Genomic DNA, 20,011 nt, shown 5'->3' on the forward strand with positions numbered 1-20,011 from the left:
GCAAGACGGCGTCTTTCAAAGCTCACGAGCAGTATCGGAATGTTGAAACGCATGATGTATGCAAGACGCTAGTTCATTTATAATCAGTTAGCTACAATGTTCCCTGGTTAGCCACTTTGTTCTTTGTCCATTGGCTGCAGTTATTTCAGTGAAAATTCGCATCGTTCAAACTAGCCTTCATATCTTAGCCCGCGAATGTTTTCAAAATTTGCGTTCGTTTGTTCTCTTGAAAAAAGTAGTTGCGTCACAGGTAGGCAGACAGAAGAGGTGCACATAGGGTGCGACATATGTTCTGCTCTACTGCGATGACGGATATTTTGGGGAGTTGGCAAAGTGAAACTACGGCAGACTGCCTGGTTTTATGATGAAAGCAGATGTTTTGCCATGCAATGGTTGTTTGAAGGACGTTTAGCTGAATTTTGGATGTCGCCATCGTCATAGTGACACTGATGGTATGCCCGCCGTATCAAAATAACCCAAATGACGTCAGCCTCATGAGGATTGAGCCAGTGAGAATGGAGCACTGCCTGTGCTCACCTGAGGCATCTGGTGCCACGTGATGCTGCGCCACGCACACTTTGCAGCGAGCCTTTATGGGATAGAGGCCTAACTACTCAAGCCGATCGAATCGACATCGCAAGGATTCGGTAATAACGTAATTAAGCGGTAATTTGGTGATATGAACAGAAAGATGGCCCCGGAACCTGAGGCTAGATTCATTATTTTCCCTGGTGGTTGAGTCATGACGTCACAAGCTGCAACTGCGAGTGGTGTACGTGCAAAAGAACGAAGACAGAAAACTAACAAAATACGGCTCGTGATCTTTCTCATCGTATTTAGCCCTTGTTACGTCCGCTGAAGGACAAAGGCCTCTATCTGTCATCTCTGATAAAGCCCTGCTGTATGCCTTATCTCTTTTCTTGCCTTCTCTTATCTCATCTGCCCATCAGACTTCCACCCCTGGCTACGTTTTCCTTCGCTTGGAGTTTACAAGGAGATCATCTGTTATCGGTTCTGTGCAGGACCTCAGGATACAGACATTTTCTTATCTCTAGGGGACAGTCTCATTGGAGGTTTATGAATTAATATGCTTAAGTGGAGCATGTAAGTTTCATCTACACCAACCAGCATGCGCTTAATTTAACTGCACCTGTTTCACAGAATCAACCGTGGGGAATATAATTCTCCTGTCCGAATTAAGACTGTTTCTTAAAGTTTTGAAACTCCGAAAATACAATGGAGAAACTAAGGCAGTAATTACCCCCTTATCTCGAATCTACTCCACCCTGTGATGTGTCCTCTCATACACACATCCGTATGAGAGCTGTGTGTAGTATAGGTTCTTCCTTCGAGCATACAGCACGCAGAGAACGCATCATCGAAGAATGAAAGTTTTCTTAGCAAGGCAAGGATACGAGGATTAGGTTGTCTTTTGCCACTGTTTTTCCAGCTCCAGCAATTGTGTATTCATGAAATCTAGCAACAAGCTAATGAAACGGAGTACGAAAAACCGTGAGTCTCGAGAACCTTTCTTCCAAAAACGGAACTCTTATAAAAAATGCAGCATACGCTCTTTGCAACACATCGTTAGCGTCTCTGCACAAGAGCTAGCTGGCTCATCAACTCTGCGATGGTGGAGGAATTTCTTGGGGTTTCAAGCTGCAGCGCTCGCAACTTGTACCAGCCTGCGCATGCCAGTTACTCCAAAAACTAGTAGCCGCAACGGAAAATGGTCACTTTCATTTTCCGACGTGAGTCACGTGCATTACTGACTTTTGCTTTTTTTTTCTTTGTATTAACCACGATGTCTCTTGTGCCAACCCTAACACTCAACGACGTTTTTCAACTTGGTTGTCAATAGTCACATTCTGTGCTTTAGAATAAATTCATCGAGCAGGCGCATGCACAAAAGGGTGTTCTCATCGTTTCCTTCTACTTACCCAGCTTGTCTGGTTTTTGCTCTAACCGCACCATCGGGCGTCTCCTAACGTGTCGCGCAGTGCCAGCTTCGACACGCGACTCATGAACAAACTGTGTCTATTCCCATGTTTACTCGTTCCCCATAGTAATACACTCTAAACCTTCCTCTTGAAACCGGCATTCCTGTTTTCAGAGCAGAGGAGGATGGAAAATGGATGTCGCAAATGGCGACCTCGGAGACATTCTTTTTTTTTTTGTAAATGAATCTTCCCTGCATGAATTATTACTCTCTCCGCCACGCACCATTGGCATTCTTTTTTCGGAACGGAGTGGCAGTCTTTCGACAGACCTCTGCGCCTTGTCATCATTAATTAATTAATTTTCATGGTGTCAAGGGATGACAAAATGTTCTAATTCGACATGTTTCTTTTTCGTCTTCCCTCCGTGCATACACGACGCTAAGAGAAAAGAATAAGAAGAAAAAGAATCAGAAGAAGCTCGTGCCGCCACGCGCAGCTGTTCGAAGGACCCGGCCTTTGCAGAATCCAGAAAGCCGCCTTTGCAGCGACGACCATCGGCCTCTTCCGCTGAGTGCTACCACCTGCCGCCATGCAGGAGTGGCACTCCACCTACAACAGTGTCTGGGGCCGGCAGACGGACGCCGCCGTAGGCACGGACGCAGAGTACTACGATGACAACGTGAGCGATCCCTACCAGGTGAGTTAACCAACGGCTGGAACACTGCGTGGTGTATGTACACACACTCTAAAGGGAACGGAGTAAGAACAGAGTAAGCTGTCCTCCAGAGCACTCTCTTGTATAAAATGATGTGCGCTAGAGGACAGTTTACTCTCTCCCATAAAGGCGAATTCGTGTTTAGAGTGTAGGTGCGCCGGGCGGAATACCTGGGGCCATCACTTGAAACATAGATCCTCGCCAATCCGAACCTCGCCAATGTCAATTGCAGTCCCAACTATAGCTCCTGAATCTAAAAACTCCGATTAGTTTCCGCTATATCAATCGCGTACGGAAATCATTCAGGGACTTTCCACCTCGCGAACTCTTCTTCGCTCACTTCCGTTTGACGCACCGATTAATTCTCTAGCAGAACGCCGCCGGCCCGGCCGGCGCCGCGACCGAGGTGGGTTCCGGGGAAAGCAAGAGCCACGCGGTGTGGTTCCTGGTGGCCGGCATGGTGGCCGTCTTCCTGCTGCTGCTGGCGCTCAACCTGTTCATCCTCAGCAACGTGGGCAGCGACTGGGAGCACGCGAACCGGCCGCCCGACACGCCGGACACCACGCTTGCCTCGTACCTGTCGCAGGGTCAGTCCCGCCGCGAGCGGGGCGCCGGCGAGCGCACGTGCAGCACCCGCGCATGCGTTGCGGCGGCAGCCAACGTCAGCCTCGACGCGGCGGCCAACCCGTGCAACGACTTCTTCGGCCACGTCTGCAACAACTGGATAAGGGGCGCCAGTGAGGCACGGTGAGCCCGCTTTACATATACTTTTCGTTTGACTCACCCGGAAACCTATATACCGGTTACCGGTAGTTGTCTATTTGTCGTACCCATTTTCCTAACTACACCGTTGAAATGCGCCGAAGGCACCCTAGCAAAGGACACTCGAATAGTGTGGTAAGTCCACCCAGCAAGCGTGCCGTTGTTCCAACGACACCGCTGAAATGCGGCAAAACTACCCCTCCAAGGAACACTACTACTGTCCACATGGTTGTGCTGACAACTTGATGATGCCTCGTCCGCTCGCTTCTAAACACAATATCCTCGCTGCATTCTTCGACGTAATTGCTTCAGGACAAGGAGGTGGGAGAGGGGCTTGTTTTAATGCGAAAATTCCATTGTCGGGAGAGCTTCCTCCTCCTGCCACGCGACATGGCAGACGACCGCCAGACGACAAAGTAACGTCGGAAGAGGAAGTTCTGCCGGAAATGTAAATATCCGCGTGAACACAATGCCGCCCCCTCCCCCGTCCCCCGACCCTGAAGAGGGTGCAGTACAGTCACTCTTCGCAGCTCCAAAAATGGCCAAATTATCAGAGCAACAAGGGCTCTAGCCTCTCACCCCTGGGCGTATGGTTTAGAAAGTGAAAACAGCGAACGTTAGCACTTATAGCGAGCAGTCGCGTCGAAGAATGCAGCGAGGACAGTTTATTTGGTCCGTTGTGAGGGGGCAAAGCGTCGCCAAGATTTCAACGCTGACACACGCCTGCTGAGTTGACTTAACCACAGGATGGCAGTGTCCCGTGGTGAAGTGGCTTTGCCGCAGTATAGCAATTTCTCTAGGACAACGACATGCTTTGTAGGTGTACTCTAGAGAGACAATTTTACTGCGCTACCTTAGTGAGAACGTTTGGGCCTGCTTTACTATTTGACACCATTTCTGCCTTAGATTGGGAGTAATGAGCAGAAATATTTTAATTCATGACAGGTGCGTTTACGAGTTATGGGCTATAAACCAACGAGCAATTGCATTCACATCGAATGTGTGCGTTCGCAACATGAACCTTCGCAAAATGGGGCGGTCATTTAGAATTAGCAGGAAATCTAGCCTACAATTCTCGAGTGCGCTGCATTTTACCAGAAGGCACAGGCGCGCACGAGCTATGGAGTTTGGCTCCCCGGAAATGTGATGACAGGGATGTGGCAGTTGATTCACTGGGTATATGGCCGCAGGTCAGAGTCATGGGACGCGCGAAACTACCGTTACACGATGGACCACGCGCACCAGGCGGCGCTCTCTGGCGCGCTCCACAAGCTTCTGGCGGGCAGGGCCGGCAGCCGCTGGCTACCCGCTGCGCTGCGGCGGCTCTACCGCAAGTGTCTCAAACCAGGCCCCGAGGACGGCGCCCAACTGCGCTCTAAGCTGTTGGACAGCGCCGGCGTAGCTCCTTGGCCGCAGCCACGACGGGACACCGCCAATGCCGAGGACGTGTCCAAGGTGCGGACTACGCAAATAAACAATAGTGTGAGCAACAAAGCGGACAAGAAACGCACTTTTACAACGAGGACAGACACTGGGTCAGATATAGTGACATTGATTGCCCTTTCTGTGTGGCCCCTCTAATGTTCTAGCGTTCCAAATAAGTCTTGAACTTCGGGAGGCACAATCTCCTTGAAGCTGAAGGGCAGGGTCAGAGACGAGCAGGTCGTGATGGCACAGCTGTACGCGGGCTGGGGCTGATAAAAAAGGGGCCATCTATAGAAGGAATTTTCTGAAACAGGACAGAGGTCTGGGTGAGTTGGTTAATCATGAATACAAATAATCTGCCGCCTCGTTGCTTCCGCCACAGTTGACTTGTAGTGCTCGGGGTGGACCTATTCTCTAAAACTACTATATTGTTCGGACAGAGCAAAGCGCGCGGCTCGCCGCCGTTGAGGACTCACTCAAGTGCACCATGTGGGCACATCATGCATGACTGCGACCAGTTAACGTTGGCTTAGAGGTGCTCGTTGGCTACGAGAGGTGCTCATAGTGCTACATACGTTCCGTCCAGCGTCGTGTGGAAATCGATAAAGCTGAAAATGTGCTAGCTTAAAGTGCTTGAAACGAGGTCATTAAAAGTGCGTTTCCGGCTCGCTGCCCGTGCACGTTGCACGTTGCACATGCACGTTGGAGCATGGCAGTAACAATCCTTACCAAGCACTGGCTTAATTCAGCGACCTGGCTGCCCTGCAGATCGTTCACTGGCAGATTGCGCCATCCACGTCCCGACGATCTATCCCGAGACTCAGTACGGCACACCAGAAGATCCTTACATAGATCTGAGGCTATTCTGATCCGGTGCATGTAACTGTACAGGCACGAAACAAGTAAAAAGGGCACTGAAGTGTATGGTGTACAATATGTGTGTTAGAAGTCACACTCCCAAGGCCCTAGACCCAGGAGATCTTTAGAGGGAGCTTGCTCATAGGAAGGGAGAGGGGCTTGAGGCAGCCTTGAGGCCATTTTCTTGACGCAGACACGAAGTCACCTGTGTATCTGCTCTCTCCTGACAACCGATTGCAGGTTCATGTGCTTCTACAACATTGCAAACACCCCAAGATACAGCTTTCGCCTTCGAAGAATGTGACATAAGCGGCGCTTCCGCCGTTATAAATATCTACATCAGGTGCATTGTTAACGCGAAATGCGCAGGTACTGGGCAATGCGTATTACTTCACCAACGAGCCGGCAATCCTACGTATGGGCGTCGGCGCCGACGGGCACGTGTTCCTGGCCGAGCCTAGGCTGCTGCTCGACGGGCCCACCACGGGACCCGCCGAGGTGGCACAGGCGGCCGACGCAGCCTTCGTGTTGGCGGGAGGGCAGCTGCCGCCGCCACTGGACGTGAACCGGTTCGAAAAGCTCCTGGACACGGCGCGCAGGGGCGACGAGCCTCCTCCTTGGAACACCACGCTGTTCCTGTCTGGTATGAACCTGTTGACTTCCCCAGACTCGGTCATGAGATTCCAATTGGCACTAAGCGATCAACGCAGATGTTTGACGTTTGACGCGCACATTACTGAGCAGGAGGGTGCAATCGGTGAGCCTGCACAGTTAAGGTCGGTCACGCGCTGTCCTTAAAAAAGAGCGTGCTGATGCATTTGGCGGGACGTTTATGCACGGTTCATAGAGAGCAAGAGGCAGAATAATGGAAACGCAGGGACGTTAAATCAGCAAAGATTTGTTTGCTACCCTACACGTGGAGAGGGGATGGAAAAAGATAAGATGCGTATGGGTTTACGGGGGTTTAACATCCCAAAGCGACTCACGCTATGGGGACGCTGTAGTGAAGGGCTCCGGAAATTTCGACCACCTGGTGTTTTTTAACATGCTATGACATCACAGAGTGCACGGGTCCCTAGAATCTCGCCTTCATCGAAATTCGACCGCCGCGGCTGGGATCGAATCCGCGTGTTTCGGGTGACGAGCCGAGTGCCATAACCATTAAAAGATAATAGGAAGGGAAGAATAAAGCACAGCATGGAACGTGCCTGTGGGCGTCATTATTCCGTGAGAACACAGGACGCTCATAGAGAGTCTATACGACTCTCTATGATTTGTTGTAATATTTCAGCAGAAAGAACACTCCTCAGGTTGATAGAGTGCAAGTCATTCGAAATAGTGTCTCGCTGCATGCTACGTATACGTTGAGGCGTATCTTGAATCTAGGTGTGCTTTGAGAAGAGTAATTTGTCTGCGCAGTGTCCTTGCTTTCATAGCCTTTTGGTTTTACTGACGTCCTTCGTTGTTTAGCCATGAAGGAGATCCTTAATCGTGGTTAACCACACGGAGGTCTTCGAATGCAGAAGCGGAGCCTGACGGCGGTCGACAGCGCTCGGGCAAGATACCGCTGAGCGCTTGGTCCTCGTGGAACCTGCGCACGGTGATCGAGGAGGCATTCGAGCCTCGCGAGGCCGTCAGTGAAGTCGTCGTTCGGGCGCCGATTTATGTCGATGCGCTGCCGGACGTGCTCAAGGTTCGTTCGAGAGGCGCAGCAACGTTAACCACGTTGGCGCTTCATCAAGTAGAAGGAATGAAACTTGCGAAATATAATGACTGAATGGCGCACGGGCGCGCGCCGGGATAAATACAGATAACACTGCAAGTTGTAATGTATATTTTGTGGCATGCTCGTGTTTGAAAAATCCAAGAGGTTGTACCAACATTGGCGTTTTGAATGCACTAAGATTCAAGCTTTACACGTTTCTGTGCCTTTCGTGTATTCTCCCCTTAGCTTATCGCTCGACCCTGGATTAAGTGATGCTGAGAATTCTCTCGACACTCATAAATTCCGTAAAGGTAGGGTCGCATATGATGATCCTTTTCACAGTCGGACAAATAACAATATTTTGCGTACGTGCTGCGTACCTTTCACAAAAGGATGCGCGTTCTATATGCAACTACTTGTCTTTGTTTAATTTCGGGTGTTCACGCAGTGCGGTTTGGGGCGCAGCTAGAATAAAAAGTCAAAAAGCACGAGACTGACGTTCGCAGTCACTCTATACTTTGTTTCTTGCTCAAAAACATGCTCTATTGGGTGCATTCCTCTTGCAGACTGAACGCACTACTCGCCGCGACAAAAATATAGCGGGTGTTAGCGAAAACATAAAAAAAATTCTAAAATTTGGTGGTTAAGAAAAAAAGAGAAAAATTCTTTAGGAACAAACTGTTAGCCGCGGCAGATGTCAGTAATTTTACAAACCTGATAATTAATTGCGCTTGCACAGACCCTTCTAATATGGAAACGCATTCAAAAATTCTCATTTAGCATAGTCTATTGGTTAGGGCCAATGGCGAGTTCGTAGCCACGGACAAGGTGATGGCATATTAGTCTTTGAAATGAAGAAGGAGTCGTACTCGAAATCCTTGCAGCACTAGGAAATCTGCAGCAAGGCTGAATGGTGGGCCTGTGTGTATGGCATGCTGAAGAATTTTTATCAACCAAAGAAGACGCGTACACAGGAGAACCGCACAGGACAAGGCACCAGCCCTAGTCCTGTGTGGTTCTCTCTTGTTTATGTGTCTTCTTTGGCTGGTAAAAATTCTTCAGAGGAAATCTCTTGCGTCTACCAGAACAAAGCCGAGACAGAGCAAACGTGGAGCGCTAGTATACAAATGAAACGGTCACCCCGTGGCTTCTTGCATGTGCCTTGGACCCGACTGCGTTACTGAACCGCGACATGTACAGTTGCGGAGGTCTCCAGCCAGCGGCTAATAATACAGCTATCAGCTTAGTTTACGAAACACGCTGTCCAGAGACTTTTTTCCTCGACTGTATCTTCTTTTTTCCCGTCTCTAACAAAAACAACGGCCATGTAGCTGGAGATGACTATCATTTATCTTGCAACCAAGTGAGACTATCGTTTTTTTAAGAAGGCTATCAGCGTATTGTTAAAAGTACGTATTTTCGTGCAAAATAGTCTGTTTTGAAAACTTGGCAGCAGACGGCGCAAGGTGGCTGGTTTATTTCCCGTGCGACATCTCTTATTCCGACGTGTTAAAAGGAGCGTCGCGCGATGCAGGAAGTGAAGGAGCACGAGCTGCTCAACTACCTGGGCCTGCGCACCGCGTTGCTGGCGTCGAGGCTTCTGCCGGCTGGCCCGGAGAAGCAGATTCTGTGCCGACTTCTAGACGTTGACGACACGGCGCCAGCGCGTACCGCAACCGAGCACTGCATCCGCATGATAGGTGCGCCCAGCGTACGGACCCTCGGAGTCTTGCCTCCATTTGTTTACGGCCACAGTCTAAAGGTCGATTGGAGAGCACGCCAAAATAAGCACTTGGGATCATTTCCGAACGCGCACTGAGGCCTCAGTAATACAGCTTGTTTTCGCAGTTTGTCACCTTGATGTGGCTTTTCAGGTTTGGTGTCGAATTAGCGACCTTTTGCTTATTACCCTTATAAAAATGATTTAAAGACAGTCTGTAGAGTTTTTGTAGACTCTATTGCCTTGCTATAGATATTTCTTTTTGTCTATCTATAGTGTATAGACTGTCTATAGATAAAAGCCTACTAAAAGTGTATGGCCATAAATCTAGACTGTTCTCTAGGTTTTGTCTATAGACTTTAAAGACAGACGTCTATGGACAGTCTACAGACAGTCTAAAGAAATTTTTGTAAGTGATAGAGCAACTCAGACTCGACCGTCGCCGTTTTATCTGCAAATACACCCGTAGTAGACGACCGCTTATAAGTTCATTTCCACTTTTTCTGGGAGATGCGAGCCCAACGCACTCGTGCGCTGAGAATTCCTTCAGTCGGGTTCCTAAAGACTCGATTCTTCTCGTTCTACTTGCATTCTCCTCTAGAACTTCCCAGCGACCCAAAAATTCTACGACACGTATTAGTAAGGATAAATTGTTTGGTCAGCGTTCGCCGAGTGAGTGTGTCGTAAATGTGAACTCTGTTTCTTCTGTCTTGCATGCACGTGTCTGCTTCCTTGATAGACGTGAATGCAGACGCTCTACTCTCTAAGATACGTGAGTGTAGACAGCAGCATGCACTGCGCCGTCTTCCTTGCTATCACAGCGAAGTACGAGCCGGTGCTGGCGCTGCACGTGCTTGCAACTCGATCTCCGCTGGTGCACGGCCTGGACCCAGGAGCCCTGCTGGGGTACCTGAAGCACCAGCTGACCGGCCTGCTGCGCGCGGGGGCGTTGGACACCGGCAACAATTCGCTTTCGGCAGTGCTGGCCGACCGCGCGGATGCCCTTCCTTGGGTGGGGCTCGCGCCCGACTGGCTGAGCAACGCCACGATGCGTCAGGCATACGTCGACAGGTGGGACTGCTCTGTCGCAAAACGAATCACGACTCCGCATAGTGTGCTTGGTCTCGTCCTCTGGAGGACAAAGGGTTCTGCTAGAGACCTCCATGTTGCCTATTCTATGCTCTCAAGGTTTACCGACATGCATTACCGAAGGGAGGATTAAGCAACAGGTTCGGAAAAAGCACTGAGGGTCCTACAATGATTTTAACGCTAGAGAACGAAATCCGCCACCGTCGTCAGCGTTGTGAGCGAAAAAATCGGACGGGGTATGATGTCCACCACACAGGGTTGCCGCTCTATGGATACCCTATGGACACCCCGGGGCGGAAGATTCTGCGCGGCCTCGCGCAAACGGTCACGTGTCCTTGTGGCGTCATCAAAACCTGCCCACCGGATTGTGAGCAAACTGCCCACCGTGTCAGGTGGCAGTTAAATTAATGATTGATCGCGAAACTTGCTTGGGAAGAGCAACCTGTGTCTCACAAGCTCCACCGATGGCAGCACCTGCCATCGCAGGGCAGTGGCGCGTCGCTTAACAGCTGCACCACTGCGCAGTGGTAACTCATTATCGCTGTCACTTCATACACTAAATGCGGAGCTTAAGTGACTCCTCCAATATCTTTTTACCTTGTTATCGACTCTACTGAGAATGATTACATTTGACCCACCGTCAGTTCCGCATCTGTGTAAATTTTTTTCCTAACCATTTGTCCGTAAAGTTCCTAGACTGAGTCCATTTAAAAACGTGCGTTTAACATTGAAATCATTTGTGCAGCACTCCATCGAAATAGTCTCCCTTGCAGTCTATACACAGCTTCCAACGCTTCTTGAGGTCTTGGAAACTGTTGGAAAACTCTTCTTTTGGCAGGACTGTCAGCTCCTTTGTCGTGGCGACTTGAATGGCCTCCCCGCTCCTCATCCAGCGACATTTTAGGGCTCTCTTCACACGAAGAAACAGGAAAATATCGCATAGGGAGAGGTAAAACGAGTAAGGCGCATGGGAAAGTACAGTAATGCTGTGCTTGGCGAGAAATTTTGTCGCGCTGAGAGCAGTGTGCGGACTTGCGTTATTGCGGAGAAGTCTCCATTGTCTAGATGCCCATAAATCAGGGTGACGGCGTCGCAGTGCATCACGCATGTGTTGGAGCACGCGGATATAAAACTCCTGATTCACCGTCTGCCCTTGTGGGATGAACTCGTGGTGTATGACAACTCTGGCATCGAAAAAAACTATCAGCATCGTCTTTGTTTCGGTCTTCTGTCGCCGCACCTTTCTCGACGCCGGAGAGCTTGTGGACCGCAATTTGGGGCTCTGCCTCTTTGTTTCGGGATCATATTGAAAACACCATGTTTCGTCTTCAGCAATGATGATGTCGACGAATGCAGCACTCTTCTATGCCTCGGAGAGCAAGTCAGCGCTCACTGATGTCCGCGTGTCCTTCTGGTCCTGTGTGAGGAAGTGCGGCACAATTTTGGCATTCAGCTTTCGTTTTCCCAAGTTTTCACACAAAATTTGGGTTGTCTTACTAATGTCGAGAGCATCTGATAGCATGCGAACTGTAATGGTGCGGTCTTGCTGTATGATTTCTCTGATCTGAGCCACGTTGTTTTCATTCCGTGAGGTTTAAGGGCGCCCCTGCCTTGTGTCGTCTTCCACCGACGTTCTCCCTGAAACGAACCTCTTGTGCCACTCGAAAACTCGCGCCCGCGATAATGTCTCGTTGTCGTAAGCGTCACGAAGGAGCTCATACGTCTGTTTGGCTGTCTTGCCAAGCTTCACACAGAATTTTATGTTTACACGCTGTTCGAGGTGAACGTCCATCTCTCCACATTCACTCGCAGTAGAATGCGCAGACGACTAGTGACAACGTATTTTTTCTACATGTAGTGCCATCAAGTAGCTGCCACATCAATGAACATAAATAGCTCAGGTTAGCCCGAAAAGATGGCCTACACATGCGCACCAACATTTGTTTTAGGGTATCATTTCTAGAGAAGAAAATAAATAAGTCTCGAAACTTTACGGACAAAGGTTGTGTTACTGTAGTTGAACATGTCCCATTTCAATTAAGTTGTGACTTATCTGTCCTCCTTCCATTGCGATGAATTCGTATAGTGTCATACTGTATTGATCTTGTCCCTCCTGCTAGGGTCAACAGTAAGGACCTGCAGTATTTCGGAAATAAATAAATACTTGCTGGTATGTTGACGAATTGATTCATTATTTCCTTTCTATCCGTGAATCTTTCTTCTGATCTGTGTCGGCTTTTTTGGTCCTTCATTTCTACACTCTTTATTCATTCACTTACTCAAAAGAGAGGCCCCTGACGGGTGTTACCTTGGAACCTCCCGCAATACTCACGTCGTGGACGCTGCATGTACCGTATTCAGAAAAATAACAATGAAATAAAATAGACTGGCATTGACAAATGATTTGCACAAATGTATGTCCTATTTTACCTCAACGCTATCGCAAAATAACGTTGCAAGTAAATAACCACGACGTGATATTTGCGTGGCTTATATGACGAGGCACAAATGCGCTCCGACATGAATAACATGAATGCTTGAAATATGAATTTGTGAGCGGTTTAAGTCGGCATAAGACACCTTATTTTCGAATGTTCTGCGTGTGCCACTAAAATACATGAAGCAACCGCAGAAGGGGGTTCTCCGACGGACGTACCAGTGCGCCTGGTTCAGGAGGGAGTGCCTGGTAACCTACCATGAAATCATCCTCCACCATCGAAACTATCGACTCAAATACCCACCCCCGCACAAATCCATCACCAAAGCAGAGCAGGTTTCCTGGCGGCCACTTAAGACGGGAACATTCCCAAATCCTTATATCTACTCCCTGATGTATCCGGCAGAATACAATTCCCGCCGCACACTCTGCAATCATTCTAAAGCAAATCACAATCACATCCTATTCGAGTGCCCAGAGGGCCCACTACCTCTGAGCTTCCAAATCTCAAACCGAAGTCAGTGGGAGACTGCGTTGCTCAGCCCTGACCCGGAGGTACAACTCCGGATGGCGGGTTGGGCCCTGCAGGTCGCCAAGAAGCATAGTCTTCAAGCCACCTAGCACCGTTGCGAGGGCGCACGCACCTGTCTAAGGCTCATCCCTAACCCCTACCCTATTTGTCTTATGACAAATAAAAGTTTGTTCCTCCTCCCCATGTGACCCGCAATCTCGCGCGCAAAATGGCACAGGTTCTACGGCGAGAGAGTGGCCCCGGCGTCCTTATCGGCCTCGCAGACCGTGTTCGCCTGGATGCAGGACAAAATGGTCAACGAGCACCTGGCACTCAACGAGCCAGAGCAGTTCGCCGACGCCCGCTGGCAGACCGGCCTGCTGTCGACGCGCTGCAGGCTGGTGCTGCGCGAAGAGGAGACCGTCGCCACCGACCAAGGGGAGAGCGACGAAGACGGCGCCGAGATGGGCACCGAGGCTACGCTCCAGGTCTGTCGCCCAAGGAGTGGTCGAGATTACCCGGAGCCTTCTACTAAGGCGTCTCTCATATCCTCAGGCGCTCTGGTACACTAAACCCCCACAAACCGAACCAAACCAAGTTTCGTGTTCATCTGGAGGGCCCGTGACCGAGCGGGGAAAAGAAAAAAATGGTCCCGTTTCGTACAAGTTGCTTACATGTTCTGTCAGTAGCAAAATCGGTGCATAGCACACGACTTTCTATTGGGCTTCACTGCCGCGCCACCTTCCGGCAGCGCTTGCTGTCCAAGCAGAGAAGTGTCACCTCTGATCTAGAGACGTGAGAGTGCATTCGTTTCCATACCCCAATCTTCCCCACCTCCATCGCCTTCACCCAACACTATATGTAGATGCATGCCTCTGGTGTGGCGACATTCCTACTTTCACTCGCATCGCATGGACATGCTCACTAGTAACCAACAACCTTAAGCCGCCTGATGGGGCCTTGAAGCAGTGGGAAGGGATGTTGGCCAGCGTCTCTCTAGTTGAGAGACCAGAAGGCGCTGCTCACCACTGCTAAGAAGACAGCAGAGACCACTGAGGCACCATCCGCAACGGCTCCAACCACCACTTCCGCAAATAAATGTACATCCTTTGCCAAAAGTAACCAGGCTGCAGGCTCAATCGAATAGTAGAGCCCTTACGGCTTCCCTAAAGACCAAAAAGTTCTCGGAAGGTGAGGGCGAGGGTTATCCTTAGCATACAGAGGTTTAGTGCTTGAGGGCTGACATAGTAGCTTCAATATATGAGAAGCAAACCGTCTAGCCTGATTATTTTTGGCAAAGAATGTACACTCAACATCTATCCGTGCCTCTCATGCATAGCGAAAACTCCAAGGCGTTGAAATAGAAGCGGGCCATGCATCAGCAACTATAGTATGCACCGCTTTTGTTCCCAACAGTACCCCGCCGCTTTCAATTGACGATATTTTTTTTTTCCAACTGCATGCGACAAAGCCTTTCGTATAAACAGCGAGACTGGAGGATAATCCTGGCAACTGCACTCGTTCCAGGTGCCGCCGGCAGCACTCGACTTGGTCTGGGCTACCGATCCTTCGACAGGCATGCTGCAGGTGGCACGCATCGGTAAGACCTTTCCTTGCCCTTGTTTCCTTGCTAGTCATGCCGCTGAGGCGAAGCTGGAAATTTTGTAACGCACTCGAAACTTACGGAATGAAATTCAAACTCGTTCCTCCTGCTGCACCTCTGAGAGCACAGCCCCCTGGCTTTCAACGGCAACGGTTCCTTAGCAAAAATCCCAAGAAATATAGCATCAAAGCCTCCTCGCGCAAAAGGCACAGTCTGTTGTCAGGAAAAAAGTTTTCTTGTGAAAAGATGCTCAGAGAAAAGAGACACCTTCAACTGGCCCGTGCTTGTATAGCACCTGTTACTTCTACTGCCAGCACATTTTTTCGGAACAGATCAGGGCCAGTCATTATCATGCACGTTAGTCTTCTCCTAGACTAGAGTTAGATTCATGTATACCCAAGTTTTCCAGAATTAGGCTCATTATGACTAATTTCGAAAGGCATCGTGATCGTGTACAGCCTCTCTAGGCTTCCCCGAATTATTAGTCGTCTTGAGCCACCCGCAGCCTTCCTGCCCTGGCAAATTTGGTTATCTCACCTTCCAACCTCACTGTCAGCCACCATTGACGACGTTTACAGTCACTTCATAACCACTCAATGTGCTGCGGGCAGGACAATATTTTTCTTATTTGTTTTTATTGTCCACCGTAACGTATGCCCATTGTGCAGCAGGGCGTTTTTATCTTTTTTTTTCAGCACTTTCTAACGTATGTTCATTTTGCGCCCATCCGTTCAACCACTTTCCGTTCTAACCTGTGAGGCGGAAAACAGCAGGCTAACGAAAAGGTTATGAAATTAAACTGCGGACAGTGCAGCGAGCTATGCTAAGCGCAAAAGTGTTTATAAATACACAGGATTAGAGGCGTGTGGGTCAGGGAACAAACGTGATGTAATCATAACCTAGCTAAGATCAAGAAGAGGAAATGGGCGTAGGACATTAATGCGTAGAATAAATAACGAATGATCGCATAGGATAACACAGTGGAGTCCGTATGGCAGCAGGTGTACGCACTGAGTATGGTGTGCAGATGAGATTAAGATGTCTGCAAGATGTAAGGTGGCAGCATCTGGAACGGAACAGGGTTAATTGGAAGGTTACTGTCCTTTGTCCTGCAGTGAAAGTAGCTGCATTCGGATACAGCTCAAGAACGAAGCGGCTTTTCTCCGTCAAAGGACCCCCTTCCTGCCATTGGCGTCGGCCGATTCTCATGAGCCTGCTAGCGTCATAATGCAGGGAGTGGCAGACGAAACGGGATAGTCTCTCCAAGGCCGGGTATAGTCTACCCCCACCCATTGTCACGCCGCTCCCTGCATTGTCATGCTAGCAGGGTCATGGGAATCGGCCGACGCCATTGGCTGGAAGGGGGTCCTTTGACGGCGAAGTGCCGCTTCGTTCTTGAGTTGTACCTGCTGATGACTTTCAGTCCCTGCATGCTACAGACGCGACGAGTGCTCTTCTCTTCTCGCAGGTGTCCGCTCCTACGAGCCCGTGTTGCGGCACCTGTTCCGGTGGTTGCAACAGCACCAGCGCGCCTCGTCGTTGCGGCGTCCCGAGCGGAGCGGCTGCTCCTCGTGGGAGGCGTCCCCGGAGCGGCTGGACGCGGCGCTGGAGTCGCGGGCTCTGTCCCTCGCTCTGCGCGCCTACCTGGCCTGGCCGCACGCCTCCGAGCTCGTGCTTCCGGGCCTCGAGCACCTCGGACCCGAGCAGCTTTTCTTCGTCTTCTACGCGCTCAACCAGTGCGAGGCCAACGGACCCGACGTTGAGCAGCTCCTCGCTTCCAAGTACAAGGTGCGCAACACAGTTCGAACAAGTTTTTCTTTGGCATGCGCGGCAGAAAGAATCTGGTATACACACACTACATTGCGCATAAGCCAACAATGCTTGAGTTATAAGTTTATAAACTTTCAAAAGGTGTTCCTCGATGGATCACGTAATCGTTTTAGGTCGCGTCACTAGGCACCTTCTTTGAATATGAGAACCGTCTTAGGTGCGCCCATTTTCTCATCCGTGCCGTGAATGCGTACGGACATTAAGAACTCCCAAGTGACATGTGCTAATAGGGATGATTGTTCCGAAGCGCAGTAAATGAATAAACTCGGACCTATACTGTTAAGTTCAAACCAGTGGGTGAATTATATCAGGGCTCCTTATATATCTTTATATTTTTTCTTAACCGTTGCATCCATCGAAGTTTTTCAGCTTTGAACGTTTGCTTTCCAGCGGAGTAATATACTGCCGCTTACTTCCAAGCATGCCGCAGTGCAGTGAAGACGGTGATACGGCGCAACAACTAGATGCCTCTCTGACGTATCATGCAATGTATCGCTAAGTAGTCCCTAAAGCGCACCTAGATAGTGGCTAGATTGCACTTATAGACAAACGGCGGTCAAGTACGTGTATCGTGCTTGTCAGCCAGAAAACAAAGCGCGCAGAGGACACAAGGACGAGTAAAGAGGAGAGACCAGAGCATGTTTCGTAGCGCGTGTCTAGCTGGATATTTCGAATAAAATTTAGTTGGAAGCAGCATGGATTACCATTTAGCTCAAGCTCATACCCTTCTAAGGCTCAAAAGTACCCACAATGGATAAAAAAAAATTACACAGCACAGAGCTCTAGAGCTGAGGAAAAATAGTTCAATAGTAAATGTTACTGCGGTGGAGGTACATTACATTTTTTCTTCGCTTTTGGCCGAGACTCGGGTTCGACCCCGGCCGCGGAGGTCGAATTTCGATGGAGGCGAAATTCTAGAGGCCTGTGTACTGTGCGATGTGAATGCACGTTAAAGAACCCCAGGTGGTCGAAATTACTGGGGCCCTTCACTACGGCGTCAATCATAGCCTGAGCCAGTTTGGGATATTAAACCCCCTAAAACCAAACCAAACCATCTTCGCTTTTGGCCTCCATCGAAATTCAACCCCCGCCGCGGAGGTCTAATGTCGATAGAGGCGAAATTCTGGAGGCTTGTGTACTGTGCGATGTCAATTCACAATAAAAAAAAACAGGTGGTCGAAACTTCCGGGCCCCTTCGCTACGGCGTCAGTCATAGCCTGTGTCGCTTTGGGACGTTAAACCCCCTAAAACCAAACCAAACCATCTTCGCTTTTGGCAAATTTGTGTGATCATAGAATGCAATTAGTATTCGTTCGCTTCTGAAATTTCTCCTCGATAGGAGAGCGCTGCTGAGGGGAATTTTAAATGCAATAAGAAATGATCACTATAGAGGAACGCCAGGTTTCTTCACTCTGTGGTTCCGCTAACAATCGCTGCTCTGTTCTATCGCAGTTTGCTCGAAAGCTGTTGCTCAGCTTGTTTCGTTTTTATTTTTTATTCTTTGTTCAGCGGCGCGATGGGACAGCCCGACCTGGTCGCGCCGCCTGGGTCAACGGGGTGACTTCTACGAACGAAGACTTCGCCCGGGCCTTTCAGTGCCCGCCGCCGCCGAAGCAGCCCAACCCTTTCCAAGACTGCAGCACGGCTGTCAGTGCCGCCCACGGCGGCCGGATCTGACGCTGTGGGCGATACGAATTTCGAGGCCTAGAGTATTCACATGCTTTTCTCGTTCGCGAAAATATACACCATACGTCCTCCGAACACCGAATTTAAACTGCATTGCTGTTTGAATTCGAAGACATTAATAGTAGCTGCGCACCTTGTTTATGCACGATTTTTTATTATTCAGCGCTTCATGTTAGTCTAACGAGGAAATAACCCTTACTGGGCGATCCTACTAATTAGGATCGTCTAAAATGTCAGATTTTCTCGTAGAGTAGAAAAAACAACGTAAATTTTGCATATTGTTGGACAGTTGCGCAATAAACATCACATTATCTGTTTCAAAACACTGTTTTGTCATTGGCGCGCCAAGCAACTGCAATGCTAGTTTCGTGCTGCACACTGATAACGGCTCGATATGTCGCAGATATGTGGGGCGCCTGAGAGGCATCGTGGCAGATGTAGCCTATCACCGCACAGTGAAGAATGCTCATGACATGGAAGCGAATATTCTTCACCCAGCTCAGAATTCCTTAGTCTACCACTGTGTACGTAGACGGACGTGAGTAAGCGACAGCGAGAAATATACTATCGGAGACGAGAATTCACAGGAAGCACGAGAAAATATCCAAAGTTCATTGCAATTAGACGTTCGTTGGCACAACTCTCGGCAGGTTTGCTGTTGATGGCTACTTTGCTCCAAACTGGCTAATTTACGACTCCGTTTGGCGATGAAAATCTCAGGCTGCCACATCACCTTTTGTAGCGATAGCTACATTACGGTAGCATTTCGAGCCTTCAGTGTGGCGGCGCCGCCACCATGCTGCCCCGTGGTGCGGAGCAGCTGCCGGCGGCGCGGTGCCGTGGCTGGTCACGTGGTTCGTCACGTTGTTTGTCACGTGACCAGGTTCCACTTTCTGGCGGGCTAGTTGGTACGTTTCAATTGAATAGCGTGCGCTAACAGGACGAACACAGGAAACTTGTAGAAGACGAAAGAAGCGCTTCTTTCGTCTTCTCCGAATTTCCTGTGTTCGTCCTGTTAGCGCACGCTATTCAATTGAAGTTCCACTCGGACAGCTGTAGCTATCGCGTCACTCCAGGTTTAACCAAACCTAAACCAGCGCCAATTTTTTTTATGTAACTCCATCTAGTTGGAGTCACAAACATAGAAACTGCAACAACTATCAGCGTATGTAATCACACGCAATGTTTCGAGTTTCTGGCACGCAGCGGCATCTTGCAAAGACACGGCGGATGCCCTTTTCCACACCTGGCAAAAGGCACATTGAAACTTTTGTCAGTTCCAGTTTCAACTGCTGATGCTGAGCGCGTGTTCACCTGTGTGAAATATGCAAAAACAATGATCCGCAACAAATAAATCTGGACTTGCTTATATGGCGACTATACGAATCAAGTTCGGCCTACGGCTCCACAGCAGAACAACTTCAACGTCCTACGGAGTTGCTGGCTAGAATATGCCAGAATTATTCTCGCAAGAACGCTATCTAAACTAGATAAGTTATTTGCCCGCACACTCACCAGTTAATTTATTTCTGCGCAACATATCTCTGGCTTGAAGACCAAGCAAAAGGGCTGAAATTTTGTGCTCTTTATTGTTTCTTGAGTTGACTCAAAATGCTTTTACTTAATTTTAATTAAACTTATATTCATAATATCGCTTCTGTTCTATTTACAAATTTAGCGGTAAGATTAGATCGCATGGCTACTTTTTGCCACATTTAGCTTGATTTCTG

General features: G+C 49.3%; 1 protein-coding gene across 1 annotated transcript; it reads left to right on the forward strand.

Annotated features, from left to right (window-relative positions):
* The first annotated feature begins 2,529 nt into the window (after positions 1–2,529).
* Positions 2,530–18,461, forward strand: LOC144095282 (uncharacterized). Its single transcript, XM_077629060.1, has 11 exons — positions 2,530–2,637; positions 3,026–3,402; positions 4,608–4,872; positions 6,070–6,343; positions 7,224–7,393; positions 8,940–9,105; positions 9,947–10,196; positions 13,401–13,650; positions 14,690–14,762; positions 16,234–16,553; positions 18,105–18,461. Exons 1-11 carry the CDS (start codon positions 2,530–2,532, stop codon positions 18,270–18,272), a joined length of 2,421 nt encoding a protein of 806 aa, XP_077485186.1. The 3' UTR covers positions 18,273–18,461.
* Positions 18,462–20,011: the final 1,550 nt, after the last annotated feature.

The sequence above is a fragment of the Amblyomma americanum genome, chromosome 6, assembly GCF_052857255.1.
Source record: "Amblyomma americanum isolate KBUSLIRL-KWMA chromosome 6, ASM5285725v1, whole genome shotgun sequence".
NCBI classification, from domain to species: Eukaryota; Metazoa; Arthropoda; class Arachnida; order Ixodida; family Ixodidae; genus Amblyomma; species Amblyomma americanum.

What these genes read in the sequence shown, in the direction of transcription:
- LOC144095282 (XM_077629060.1), top strand. Translation starts at nt 2,530, where the DNA reads ATGCAGGAGTGGCACTCCACCTACAACAGTGTCTGGGGCCGGCAGACG. An exon ending in GCACCGAGGCTACGCTCCAG is followed by an intron (nt 13,651 to 14,689) that starts GTCTGTCGCCCA and finishes CACTCGTTCCAG; the next exon opens with GTGCCGCCGGCAGCACTCGA. An exon ending in TCCTCGCTTCCAAGTACAAG is followed by an intron (nt 16,554 to 18,104) that starts GTGCGCAACACA and finishes TTCTTTGTTCAG; the next exon opens with CGGCGCGATGGGACAGCCCG.